General features: G+C 41.8%; 1 protein-coding gene across 1 annotated transcript; it reads left to right on the top strand.

The window, feature by feature from the left end:
• Positions 1–1,109: 1,109 nt before the first annotated feature.
• On the top strand, positions 1,110–14,574 carry LOC104944782 (cytospin-A-like). The gene is made up of 11 exons (XM_010770357.1): positions 1,110–1,113; positions 3,908–4,486; positions 4,686–4,738; positions 9,859–10,370; positions 10,771–10,867; positions 11,420–11,486; positions 12,045–12,105; positions 12,406–12,502; positions 12,656–12,772; positions 12,851–12,910; positions 13,019–14,574. Exons 1-11 carry the CDS (start codon positions 1,110–1,112, stop codon positions 13,106–13,108), a joined length of 1,737 nt encoding a protein of 578 aa, XP_010768659.1. The 3' UTR covers positions 13,109–14,574.
• The last annotated feature ends 207 nt before the right edge of the window (positions 14,575–14,781 follow it).

Here is a 14,781-nt window from a genome sequence, read left to right as displayed (position 1 = left end):
CAATGCTCCATTGTTTAAAAGCCATCCTTGCCCGCCTGCCAAATTGACCAGCGGCTAGTTGTGGCAGGTTGGGAGCTTTTAGAGCCCCAATAGTGGCCCTCCAGAAACCTAGCACAGTAGGTCACTAACAAAATGGTTTTAAGCCACTTACCAGAGGAGGCTAATGGCTCCAACTGGCATCAGACACCGAATGAACAATTGGTCACCTTGCTCTGGACAGAAACTGACAATTTCATAATGGGATTTTGATGGTCTCAAAACAACAGGATACTCTTTGATACCATATACACCTGAAGTAAAAATGCAGGGTAAATTGGGACTTTTATGACAGACAGATTCAGATAGATGTGCTGTATGACTCCATTAATCTTGACCTGTTCTTTAAACCAAAACTAAAAGTATCTGTGACGCCAGCACAAACTGCATTTGATGGTCCTTTTCAGGCATTGGAGGCTTTGTAATGCACCTGGCTGCTTCTGATTGATTCTCTTTATATACTGCAGTGGTGCACAGTGAGCACAGAGCACTGTGAAAACCTATGGATCTCAATCAGAATGTGAGGGAGTGCATGTCGCCTCACTGGAGCAAATGTCCCGTTTCACTAAGCATTGTGCTGCGAATGAGGGAGCACTGCCAATACAATGCACTGACAAAAAAAAAAGGAATATCTGAAAATGTGTTTGCTTTTGGAATACAACACAATTAATCTGTTAGCTTGTGGGGTGTCTGTCACACATCAGTGCTCATTCATTTCAGTCTGCAACTGAAAATTCAGCTGTGCCCAATAAAGGCGAGAATTGTTCTGTTAGTTGTGTGATTTATATTTAATGAAAAGATGTTGGAAGAGTTTGATGAAATAAAAGCATTTGGCAAACATGCTGCTCTACTGTTGCACTTAGTCAGACCTCTGGGTCACATTGTCTTTCAACAGTGTTGTGAGTTAGGCTGTGATTTTTGCACAAAGAAATAATTGTGTTTTTAGTCAAAGTATGATTCACACTGTTTGCTCTAATTAGGCTTAATGACATTGGATACTGATTAATTTAGCTAGAAGTTTAAAATTTACAATAGAAACCGCAGGTTTTAAATGACCAGCTATCTTTGTCATGATGGGTAAGGCATTTCTCATTACTATACTTGGAGTTATCACAATGATCTTATAGTGAGCTACATTGTTTTAGAATAACTGATATGGTTATATCTATATAGAAGATGTTCTGGAGTTTAAAAGGTTAAATCATTACCTTAATCAGTGGTTTATCCAAAGTGCAGTTCAGCCCTCATAGTGTACTGTACATGTTGTGCAAATATATGTGCTTGTATTTATTCATTTTGTTTGTGTCAAACATGATACCTGCTCCAACCAGATGTATTCAAGTAACCTGCAATGGAATCATGATTTGTGGTTACACCATAGTAAGCATAAAATATGTAGGCCTAGCAGGTGAATTTACTATTTGTACTTCATAATGAGTAACATCTAATCAAATCTACAAGTCACAACTCAATCTGGAATGCAGCAGAGCAGAGTTTCAGGCAGCAGGCCAATAGCACAATGGCAATCAACTCAATAAATGTTCCAGTTTTATCCCTTGCAACTAGTAATAGTTACATTAATGCACTAATAAAAGGTAATCAGCAAGTTTTGTCATTCATGAGGGAGTTCGAAGCAATCACAACTGCATGAACACAATTGGTGTTATGGGGAAGCCAACACTTTTGAATACATTAAATCCAGTACAAATAAAAGCTTTATGGTAGAGCTGTGGGTCAGTGGGTCACCAGTCTTTGAAAGTCAGCTTAATAATATTAGGTCCGAGATAAATGAGGAAGGGCCACCACCCCAAATCCCAAAGGCAACAGGTTCTTCCTAACATGGCCTGCCGGTGCCCTCTAGTGGGCACATCCGGGAATTATCGGCGCCGACGCTCATCGATGTCCAGAGTTTGTTTTCCGCTCTTTGGTTGGATGTTCGGATTTAAATCACGATTCATGTTCTTATCAAGATGTTTCATGCAGCAACATGTAGCTCGGATTGACCTTTGCTCGGAGGAAATGCAGTTTCATTTGTTTTTCTGCCGTTACCGTTCCCCCTCCGCGAGGACACAGCAGGGCAGAGCGTTTGGCTGAGGGCGCTGAGAGGAGCAGAGCGTGGAGAAGAAGAGTTTACCAAACTCCAAACAAAAGGTAACTGGGAGTTATTTATCCACTCTACAGGGTTTGTATCCGCTTTGTTTTGCTTTTAAGAATACAACTGTCGGTTTTAACGTAGTGGGCGAAAAGTAAAGTTACTTTTGTAAACGCGTTTTCAAATTATTTGATGCACATCGGGCTTATGTGGAAATATATGTCAAATCAATGGCGTTAGGCAGAATATAATTATATTTTATGTATACATATAGGTTTTGCTCAAATAAATTCCGCGAAATTAAAATTATTGTGTGTTTGGATTGCCCTTATTGTAGAATATCGGGTTTGGTGCATTTCTGTAGTTTATTATTAAGATGTATATGACCGCTTTGTTTGCCACATGGTCTATAATGAACATAAAGTGCTTTCCGTTTGGTTCTGTTCAAAACTGGATAATAAATCAGCTGGATAACACTACATGACTGCATTGTGTGTGTGTGTGTGTGTGTGTGTGTGTGTGTGTGTGTGTGTGTGTGTGTGTGTGTGTGTGTGTGTGTGTGTGTGTGTGTGTGTGTGTGTGTGTTGAGCGGCAGCAGGATTCTTGGCAGCCCTCCTGTGTGTTGCACAGTGAGTGGTCATTCTCCTCGCGTCCCTATGTGATTCGTTCTGGCCCTACCGGGCCAGCTGTGATGAATCAGCAGAATTCCCCGGCTCAGCACAAGGGCAGCGGATTAATCATAGGAAGCTTAATGCTATGTGACACACACACACCTCAATGGATGCACACACACACACACTCTCATTCAGTCAACCTGCCACTCGTGTGCATGGTTGGACGAGCACATTAAGGTTTGGAATGAAGAAATAAAATGCAGGGGTGGCATGAGAAAGTTATCAGATAATCCTGTCATTCTGTTCAAGGGATTTGGCCCTTCAGCAGGTGGTGCATAGGTATGTTGACTGCTTCTCGTACAGCATGTAAGGAAAAAACATAACTTTAGCTTGCAATGAAGCTTTTGTCCAAACAAGGAAAAGGAAAAGGAGAAAATAAATGAAGGAGACACGTAGTGGTTCCCATAGCGTCTTAAGCTATTATTGGAGGCATGCTGTTACGGACAAGGAGTGCTGAGCCAAAAAGTAAAAGAGTTTGGAAACGTATTTGCGCCTGACTGCTGCAAATTGCTCTATGGATGGGCAACATTTGTCCTTTGTATGTGTGTTCCTGAATATGGAGAATGAGTGTCTTACAACATTGTGGATGAGCAGTCCAATAGGAATGTCTGTATTCAAGCATTCATCTTCAGGGGCATGGCCTGGATGTTTTCTGGTCTGGTCCTCTCACTGAATGGTGTTTTCAGTGTCAACATGCCAGACTATTTACCACTGAACGGATTTTTCCCATTCCTTCTGTTCATGATTCAGTTCCTCAGTTGACTCAGTTCTTTTTTTATTGTGTGTCTCACAATTATTCATAACTTTAAAGCCCCCACTGCACTCGAAACAAGTTTTGATATAGTCTTGTTTAAGAAGAAGAAGAAGACATACTTTATTAATCCTTTCCAGGGACATTTATTTCTCCATGTTTGTTTACACACATTACCCACACAGGGGAGGATATACATGCACAAACACAGAGGATATACATTAAGGAATTGCATTATTTCTGAATAACAACTGATAACTGTAATATTAAAAGCATATTTTATATTTTAAAATATTTCTGGGTGGGGGTAACATTGTTATTTAATATAAAAATACAGTTGTTTTTCTTCTTCAGGGGCCCCTGGTGACAGTTTCCACACTCCTCGGGCATCTCCACTGAGTGATGCTCCAGATTTCATCCCTGGTATCCCCCAACTCCTCCCTGCTTCATCTCAACCTTCCCCTGCAGCCCCAGTTTCATCTCCACCTCCAATCCCAGTCCTCACACCCAGTGGGAAGAAAGCACCATCATCAGGACCCCCTCCTGATTGGAAGCCTCATCCACCAGTCGGCTCTAACAGCTCTACCATTGGCCCTGGATTTAGCCCGCTGCACAACAAGTCAGGAAGTACTGTGGGTAGAGGACAAGCTGCTTTGGGGAGGAATGGGGGTCCTCCTACTTCAACGACTCGCCCTCCAGTCTCGAAGACTGTTGCCATCAGCCCCACAAAGAGCACCTCCTCTCAGTGTAGTGCCTCACCTGTGGGGGGTCTCTCCTCTAACTGGAGGGAAAGAGACAGTGGTCCCAGTCAGTCTTTACTGCCCGCTCAGGGGCCTGTGGACAGCCAGGGAGAGGAGCTAGAGAAGCTGCTGAGGGAGTGTAAGACGACACTGGGTATCACTGCCAGTCAGGAGGGGGCCACAAACACTGCAGGTAAGATTTATACAGTGTATTTTATATACTCCTTAAAAAGTATAGACTGCAGAATTTAGTTTGAGTAATAAAACTTGCCATTTCATTGGAGGCCTAACATTTCCCTACTTTGAGAAGGGCAAATCCATTTCTTTTACATTTTTAATATGTATTTGATATGCATGTGAAGTCTTCTGACATTTCTGTATCCTTCACCCAGGGATACTGAATCATCTACTGACAGAAGTGAAGAGTTTGAAGGGTACTTTACAGGTGAGATGATTGTTGTTTTTAAATATATACTGGCTGTTTTTCTCTTATCTAGTTTTTGTCTGGGTGGTCTGTGTCATACTAAAGGTAATTGACCGTTTGCGTTGCCCCTACCCCAAACAGCAAGTGCACTTAGTGCCTAAACAATTTGAAGTAGGCCCAGGAATTGTCCAGTTTAGTGGTTTACATGAAGCTGTATAAAGAACCGTATTTATTATATATTCAGTTTGGAGTATGGTATCTCATTTTCTAGCCATTTAAAAGCAGAACTACAAGTGCAGAAGTGTAAACATGGATTAATCTGCTCCAATGTATAGGTTAGCTTGTTAGCTGCTAACTAGCTTCCCACTACGTCTACTACTGTCGTTTCTCATTTTAAAACAAATGAACTAAATCTTTACTTTTCAACAAAGTCATTTAGCTAAGCTTAATACGCTAGCTACAGTCTTTTTTTAAAAGAACTATGAATTCCTAAAGTTATTCAAGTAACCTGCCATGGTAACTAGGAGGACCAGGTTTTGCTAACAAAGTCAATTATGGACCAAATTGAGACTAAAAATACCTCAGTGTTCTAATGGTTGTAGTTTTCAGGTTTATTTCCAAATGTTGCTTTGCTTTCCCAGTAAGATGTACCTTCTCCTATCTCTTTTTTTTGCCAACATTCCTAGTATAGCCATGTAAACAGGAAGTCACTCACTGTAATTACACATAAATCAGAGTAGTGCTTGTGAACTCATCCAGGAGATAACACACCATGTCGCTCTCCACCCCCCTCACTATCACAATAGGCCTTAGACAGGGCCCCGCTGGGAGCTGCAGCTTTAATAATGGAGGTCTTCCTGTCCTATGCTTCTCCTGAGAGGCCCAAAAGAGGAACATCGTTGAGATCATCTTCTGTCAAAGTTGTTTGTATCTCATGCTTGTACAGTTGAAACATAAGTATTACATTTTAGTCTGTTTCTTTATTTTCTTAAAGTAAGTCTTAAAGTCCATCACACACATGTATTTATCTTCCTTTGACTTCCTCAAAACTCTTGTCCAGTAGGGTCTCACCATTTATTTTGGATTCACCCACGATTAGGTTCCAATCCCAAAACCTTACGTAAACCATGTACAATAAGAATGTCAATTCTGCAAGCATTTTTCAGTTCTATTGCTGGGGCGTTCCACAGTCTTATGAGGATGGCGATATGCTGCTGTAATTTCCTGTCAGTCGTTCGTTCCAATTCCTGACCCTCCCTTATGAGGATTGTAGCCAGAGGCTCCCAGCTTCCTCCAGATCTGCCACAGATTACTACAGCTTGGATATGACTGTGTGCTTCCCTCATCCCCATCTTTTTACTCCTCTCCTCTCAGAATTATTTAATCATTATATTAAAATGAAGTGCTTATCTGACACACATGGCAATCATGTGCTTCCTTGTCACATCTCTACTCTACCCTCCACAATCCCTTATCTCTGCAAGGGACCTATAAGCCTTCCCAGCTAAACCTCAGAGAGACTGTGGTGCACCACTGAGAGGTAGCTGAGTATTAAAAATCGGGGGGCGATCCAACACTGTGTTTACATGGGCCCTCGGTCGGGCAATATAAGCCTCCAAAGCTGGACTTTATGAACCCTCTGTCTGCTCTGCTGTCCTGGGAGGCTTTTTGTGGTGAGCAAGAGTAGGGGGAGTGCAGTGCGGAGGAGGGGGTTCACATTCGGCTGTTCAGGAGACAAAACTTGTTTTGTTTAGCGCCGTGTGACGAGGTGGGGGCGAGGCCTGCAGTGACTGACTGACCATGTGTTTTGTGTGTGTGTTCCACGTGAGACAGAAGTCTCACAAACACGTACAGATGCATTGAAAGTCTTGGCTTGCGCAATTGGTTTTAAGCTTTGTATAGAACCCCCCCCCCCTTCTCTTCCCCGGCCCTGCCTTTTCTCATTCCCTCATTCTTTCTCCATCAGAGAGCTGACCGCTCCTCTGTGAGCAACAAGAACTCTGAAAAATTACCCTCCAACTATTTGCTGCAATGCTCCTCTCTATCTCGTCCCTTTCTTCTCCCCTACCCCTTCTCTATATCGCTACCTCGCCTCCAACTCTGCTCTTTCACATCCATCCATCTTTAATCTGACTCCAAGTTGCTTAAGACTTCTTTCTTTAGCTGTGACCTCCTTGTTTTTTGACCTTTTTTTTAGTACAATTTAAGTAGCCATTATTCTTCCAGTCACATTCTGTGAGCTAGGCCTCTCCTCCGCAGTTCTTTAGCCCTGCATTCCCAAATGCTAATGTATTTCTTTCTGTCTGTCCGCAGCCATAATGTAGTTCTTGTCTTGTAAACTGAATTCTGAAGACACATGATTACCCAATGTGCAGCAACCTACTAAGGATATTATCCAATGTACCATCTGTCTATGCTTATACGCACCACCAGTCTTCCATTGTCTTAACCAACAACATTGAAAACACCCCATTCATGTCTGGGTAGTGGGTGTGTGTGTGGGTGGCTGGTCACTCCCTCCTGGAGATTTAGTCAATCTTAAAGCCCTGCTTTGGAATCAGTTCCAGGTGAACGCTGCTGGAGATTTCCAAGAATGATCTCCATGTTCCCTCTCTTTTCTCCTCAAAAGGCTTCTTCTAACTCAAAAAAGACTTGTATCTGGAGGCTGTTCAGATGTAAAAGGAACATTTAGTGTGTTTGGGAGGAACAGGAGGCTTGTGTGCATGCTGTGTTGAATTTGCAGCGCCGAGCAAATGGCGGTGACTTCGCACCCCTTTTTTCTTTGATGTCTGTGTGGACATTTATACATGGGACTTGTAGGCGCTACCAGGCTATTTTCATGTGCCAGTCAGGGGAATTTGCCCATTTTGTCAATGTGTGACTGTTTTAAAGGGAATGAAATGTCCCATAATAGGCGTAACGGTGTATTCCACCACTTTTTGGAAATATACGCCACGACAGAGGAACCAGTACAGAGTTGGGATGTTTCCCCAAGTATGTACAAGACAGACTGGGTGTAGAGGTAAAACAGGGACAGATAGTTGGAACACACACACACTGACACAATGCCCTAGTGTGCTGGACACTTTCCAGGACGTTGTCAGGAACTCAGATGTGCATCAAGAATATAGACAGGCAAGTGTATCTGTGTGTGTGTGCTGGGTACCACATCTGGACTTGCAGTGGGTCACTAGGTCAGCTCTTGAGGGAGCGTGTGTGTGTGTGTGTCTCGAGACTTACAACCCACACCCTTATCTCAGTGTGAACATGAGGAGCGCGCCTTCCTGTTTCCTCAAACAGACTGCTCTATTTGGAGTGTCTTCATCCAGATAACACATATTTAGACTTGAAGGATTCAACTCCAAATATGTTTTATACTATTATTAATCATAGAACTTTTCCAAAAACATGTTACTAGGGCTCCAACTTACCCCTGAATGTGTGGGTGTGAGAAATCTTGACAATGTGGTTTGGTGGTGAGGTAAAAGAATAACGAATGTGCGGGAGAGAACAGGGGAAGTGTGTGTGTGTGTGTGTGTGTGTGTGTGTGTGTGTGTGTGTGTGTGTGTGTGTGTGTGTGTGTGTGTGTGTATAATCGGGTCCAGCTGTGGTCTTGAGTCACTGGTCAGATGAGGGAGCGACTTGGCTCAGATATCACCTCCTCCTCCACATCTCCATCCATTCTTCATCTAATTACTAACCCTCCCAACTCCTCCGCTCCTCTGCACTCCCTCTGTCTCTCTGTCTTTATATTGCTCCACTGTCCTAACATTATGATTTTATTGTCCTTCCTCTCTCCCTTCTGTCTTTCTCAATCCTCTTCTTCTTTTATGATGATGGTTATTAGATTTTATTTAATGCGATTGCGTTTACCCTCATTAGCATAGCACAGAGAGCGACCTTTGATGTCCAAGCTGTGCTTGTAGGCGCGCGAGGCAAGAATACTCTGATAATATGAAAAACGTTTTCAACATCCCTCATGCTCAAAAATGTGAAACCGAATCTGTCCCATGTAAGGTTTCCATCCAACCGTGCTGATAGTCGTTAGAAATAGAATGCACTTCACAATGCAACCTTGGCCACGCTCCTGAAGTTGAATCGTGTTTTCTGTCTGACCAAGATTTATTTTAAGGGGCTTTTCTTCTTCTTCAAGAGCAAATCTTTTTTGTAGTTATTTTTTTTTATATGACGGGAGAAAACCTTTTTGCTCGAACTTCAGCTATGCCTCATTAGAGTTGACTTGCCAGCTCTACTCTTCTCTGCTTGCTGAGGCCTGTCGCTCAGTTCGGCTCTATGTATTCTCCTAATGAGGGCCAAATGGAAATCGATTGTTCATTTGATTATAGCCTGTCTGCTTAGGGTTCAGCTATGTTTGTTTTTGGCAGTCTCATCCAGTCTTTTTCCTTTGAATGCTGTGTATAAAGTTGGTGTAGCAAATGATTTGCACAAGTAATACATTTAGTATTAGTGTTTGTAGGAAGGACTTTTTCAGGCAATCTTTAACAAAACCTATAAAAATGACATGCCGTTTATGTTAAAAAAGACATTCGGCTTTAAATCTGTATTTTGTGCATCTACTCTGTGACATGTTGACATGCTTTAATGTTCAAAAAGCTCTTTATTTTTCTCATACTTCAGCAGCTCTGTTCACCCTCTGTCTGAAACCAGAGCCCATTATTATTTTTTAAAACACAAGTATCAGTCCGTGTTCATATTAGGCATGAGACGACTTAAAAAGTTCATTATGAGTTCATTATTATTATCCTGGCCAACGATCAATCAATCTTCAATTATTATAACTTGTATAATTAAAATGTGACAAAATAGTTAAATAATGTCTGTTCTTTCTTACCAGATAATTTCAGTATTTTTTAATCTTTTTTTTGTTCTCTACCATGATGTTGAACTAGACAGCTTTTTCGACTTTTTTTTTAACTCGGACAATAAAGATTCAGCAAAGACGTTTTTATCGGAAACTGATGGTGGTAAATAGAGTGGACATCAACTGATACCAACGTCCTGCCAATCGGTGTATCCCTTACAATTCTACATCATCCCATCCCTAGTTTATGTAAAGTACCATCAATCGTATCAAAATACCAGTGTTCGCAACATAAACGCCCCTGCTCTTTCCCTTCCAGACGGAGCGCGGGGAATGGCTGCAGTTCCAGGCAGACCTACAGGTGGCGGTGTCAGTGGCGGACCGTCTAAGAGCTGAGGCAGAAGAAGAGCTCACCGCGATCCGAACAGCGCACAGAGATGTGGAGAGGGAGCTGACCGCTTCCCAGCAGAGACTAAAGGAGGCTGATGTGCAACTAGTCACCCTGAGAGGGGAGTTAAAGGAGAGCCAGCAGAGACAGGCCACTCTCGCCCGGGCTCCATGTCAGGAAGCAGAGAGGCCCAATGGACAACCAACCGACAGCTGTGAAAGCAAAGAAGGGACCCAGAGAGGCAGGGAGAAGGGGGCGTTCAGGTCGGGGTTGGAGAGTAGGAGTCAGAATGAGATGACAAAGAATACTGTGAGCGAGGAGGCCAGGACAGACTCTAAAGGTGTGACTCAGCGTTACCTGAGAAATGTGACCAATGAGGACAGGTGTGGAGAGGAGGTGCGAACCAGCGAGACACGAAGGACGGTCACTACAGAGAGGTCAAGGTGAGATAGTGTTGACCTAGTGCTTTTCAGGGAATACAGGGAAACAAATAGTATTTCTGCAACATATAACTAAAACATATTTTTTTGTAGATCGCACTTTAATGTGTTTCGACAGTCAGATATTTAAAAAACGCAACCACAATACGTTTATACTTACATTTTTTGTCTATGACATAGCAGTGACCAATGGATAACAATCTCCTTATTTGGGCAGAACTGTGGTTGCGGTTTCTTTTGAATGAGTTGTACTCAACCCAAGTCTTCACAAGGCCACTTTAGGACAGATTAAACAGCATTTACAGCTGGAGCCAAGTGTAACAGCTGTCCAAAAATCCCATTTAAAACGTTTGGTTTAGTTTATTGGGTCTGCTCTCCTTACAATGTGATTTGATGTTTGCAGAAGCCTGTCCAGATTACCGGCCCCCTCAGTATCCCCCACCGGGCCGAATGGAACCCTTCAGCCCAATACTGCCTCAACGCTTGGACCTTCAAACAAGGTGAAATACTTTGACCCGAGTGTTGGGGAAATATTTTCCAAGGCCCATAACTTTGACCCAGTTTATCAGTTCATACTTTCCTGACTGAGCACACGCACCTGCAACCTTGGCTGCTGTGCTCTGTGTTTTGTCTCCCTGTTCCTGCCTGTTGGCGTCAGCTGATAGAGGTGTTATGCTTCTATATTGTTATGCACAATGTTGATTATTCTCTCTGAACTAGCTAAATACATGGGTCTGGGGTAGAGTTCTTCTGATTTGATGTGGCGACTCTACCGTGAAGTCAGAACCTCTGACTCTTTGACTTGTTTTGTGAATTCTCCTGCCGAAGCTCCTAAATAAACCATCAGTGTTTGACATCAAAGCTCCAGCTCTCCATGTGTCTCCTTTTGAGTCTGTGACTCCTCCTGTATTGCTACACAGAAGTTTCCCCCACACCGAGGAAGATCCTTCATTAGAGTTTGGTGGTTGGCCAAAAAAGCAAATGCTTGTCGTCCATGGTTCGATGTTCATTTAATGACTTTGTCTAAATTCAAATCTTTGTTTGTTTGAAAGAACTCGGTGCAACCAAAAGGCAGAAGAAGTCTGGATTGGCAAGACAGCAGGTCAAGCTCCGACACAGGTGTGTATGTGTGTGTGTACAAAGGGCCTGTATACAGTGTGTCACAGGATGCTTGTGTTATTTGGTATAGCTTTAGCGTTATTTCACTTCCAAAAATGGTTAAAGAAGAGTCTTTAAACACTAGCAGCAGTGGGTTGTTTGTATTGTACATGTGCACAGGAAGGATTAAGGATGGTGGTTACACCAGATGAAGCAATATGCCAAAAAACCCAATAAAGAAGAAGACAACTCTTAAGCAAACATAATTGTGAACAGTGCAATATGTATTATATTCAGGTTAATAAAGCATATAGAATGAAGGAAATGCATTCAGCATATTTGTTAGACTTCAAGGGAGTTTTAAGAGGAAGTAGGAAACACTGAAAGGTTATATTAATTGTGTTTGTACACAGGAAAAAGGGCACCTTTTTATAAAGCTTCACTTTCAAGATTATTATAATAAGTGGTGTTTATTCATTGTGAAAGTGAAACTTTAACTAAAGACTAGTGAAAGTTCATGTTAGCATCTATAATGGCTTGATTGTGATGTTCAGTAAATATGGTTGCTTGTCTTTACAGGAAGACGTGAGGAGTCTCTGAACAAATACAACTCTGCCCTCACTGAGCTTCCTCCCACCAAGTGCGTCTACACACACACACACACACACACACACACACACACACACACACACACACACACACACACACACACACACACACACACACACACACACACTTCCCACAAGGACACACACACAATTCCCACAAGGACACAATCAGACTAATTAGTGGCTTTGTCTGGTGAACTCGAAAAGCTCTCTTTTGTAGCCCAACACCTCTTACTGTATACTTGAATGGATTTGTTCATTAGGTTTCTCTTTTGGTTTTTGTAATGTCCATCTGATAAGCCCTGCTGCGCCGTGTCTCTTGTTGTTGTCAGATCCCAGGATGGTTTCAACATGCTGCTGCGTCGCCATGGAGGCTCGAAGAGAAACTCTCTGCTCCGCTGGTGTCAGAGTCGGACACAAGGTTATAAGGTGACACTTTGATTTGTCTGTCAAAAAAACAAGATATTGAATTAAAAGATATTCAGTTTAATATGATATAAGCCCGAGAAAAGCAGGACATTTTTATATTTGAGCGGCTGAAGATATGTTGGCCTAATCTATCAATGTTTTCCCTCCATGCAGAATATCGACATCACCAACTTCAGCAGCAGCTGGGCCGACGGTCTGGCCTTCTGTGCCGTGTACCACACCTACCTCCCCTCACACATCCCCTACACCAGCCTCACTCCAGAGAACAAGGTAGGGACTGTGCGATGGAGAGGAACAGGTTCTTTACTGAATGTCACTCCTCTTACCAATCCCTTTTTCTCTTTGTAGAAGGAGAATCTCAGTATGGCATTCAAAACAGGAGAGACGGTTGGGATTGCACCAACCCTGGTGAGCCTTGGGGCATTTATGAATAAACAAATCAATAAAGAATCACATTTTTCCTATGATAGATGCGAGGTTAAGCTTATGAGCGTATTTGAAATCTGTGCTCCACAGATGGTAGAGGAGATGCTGAGAGGAGGCGGTCCTGACTGGCAAAGGGTCCTGAGCTACGTGGAGAGCATCTACCGTCACTTTGAGATGTGACCCTCGGAGATACTGACAGACAACTCTAACACAGCGGATCCTTAAGAACTCTTAAGAAGATATAAAATAATTTGTTTATAACGATGGCCCCCCCTGAAAACATAACTTTTGTTGTGTTTCTGAAATAATTTTCTTAGCAAAAAAAGACATTCAAATCTACAGTTTGACATCAAAATACCTGACGAAAACCTGATCTCACAAAATAAGAAAAATCTGCTTTTTTGCTGCTATGACTTACAGTTCATTTTGCTTGGTTTTCTGTCAAACGTTTTGAAAATGTCCCACTGAAGTGGAGAGTAATACCTTGTCACTTTTGTAAGCAATCTTATATTATTCATATACTTAAGCAGCTGAAATTTCAATACATAAGTATGAAGTCTCAAGAGTTCAGACACAGTACAAGTACTGTAGATGTCTTAACTGAGAAGGAGGGGAAAGACTAATAAAACACTTATTTATTACTAATTGGGCCTCATTGAACAACATTCAACACTGATTAATGAATGAATAATCAGTGTGGCTGATTGTTTATCATTTGCCCCCATTACACTTTGTAAAAGCAGGTGTTGTGCCATGTGCAATGAATCGGTGAGATGCCACTAAAAGACCTTTAGGAAGCAGTAGGTTGAAGAACTAATAATATTATCATCATAATTACTGAAAAATAATCTTAATTTGATAATTAAATATTCATGTTTTTTATGTTTTTCAAACTCAAAACGTATGTTTCCTAACAATTTGTGAACTGTGAGGACAAGATATTTTTATCTTATCTTGCCAAGAGTTATCTTGACTGCCAATTACATTTCATTTTCATTAAGAGCAAATAAATCCCAGAAATCAACTGGCACGAATAAAACAAGAGTACATTTTATAGAATTATGAGGAATTTATTTGTACAAGTACAGTTGCTGTCAATGTCTCCACACTGGTACTTCACTTCCCAAAAGTAGTGTATCGCATTGTGTACCTTCATCAAATCTGTAAGCAGTCTTAAAACTGCACACTTTTTATCTGCCAATGTTTTGTTTTGCCTCCTGTCTGTGATGCTCTGCCAAGATTCTTCTTTTATTCTGGCACTCTGTAAATATGCACTTTTGTCAGCACCTTGTTGGTGTTTGAATGTAATAATGTACAATACAGATGTTACGTAACTGCATAACAGGTTCTAAATAGAGCATAAACAAATACAAGCCTACACAGGCTTACGCAAACTTGCAACATCACCTCGCATCACACCTGAAGCCTCACAGATGCACCCTCGTACTACACCGGGGCTAAGAAACTGAAGAGCTGGTGCTGTTTTGACAAGTTCAAAGCCGAGTTATTTTTGCCAAAGTTGTACATGTCTAAAATATTGGAAAGAATACTACTTTTCTTGTGGAAATGGAGCATTGTAAAACATGTTTATATGTAACTAGTGTGAAGAATTACACCAAAGAAATAAAATGTTAATATGAAGCAACAAACAGTGTGTGGGTATTGTGTAAACAAGTGACTTAAAAACAAAACTTTGACATGGAACACTTGCAATAAAAAGACTGAGGCGGAGTATTATTGGGCTTTTGGCATAGTCAATATTGCTTTATGTTCTTTTTTGGGTAGTAAGAGATAGCCTTGACTCTCCTACCACCTGCTGGTCAGGAAGAGGAAATGCATGCTTTTTCATTCTG

Source organism: Notothenia coriiceps, unplaced genomic scaffold (assembly GCF_000735185.1).
Source record: "Notothenia coriiceps isolate Sejong01 unplaced genomic scaffold, NC01 NC01_scaffold00008810, whole genome shotgun sequence".
NCBI lineage: Eukaryota > Metazoa > Chordata > Actinopteri > Perciformes > Nototheniidae > Notothenia > Notothenia coriiceps.
The sequence above is the reverse complement of the archived record's forward strand: the minus strand, read 5'-3'. Positions and strand labels throughout refer to the sequence as shown.

Bases quoted from the DNA above. Each gene is read 5' to 3' on its own strand.
- LOC104944782 (XM_010770357.1), top strand. The intron at 4,739-9,858 runs GTGAGATGATTG...TTTCCCTTCCAG, and splicing joins GTTTGAAGGGTACTTTACAG to ACGGAGCGCGGGGAATGGCT. The intron at 12,911-13,018 runs GTGAGCCTTGGG...TGTGCTCCACAG, and splicing joins TTGGGATTGCACCAACCCTG to ATGGTAGAGGAGATGCTGAG.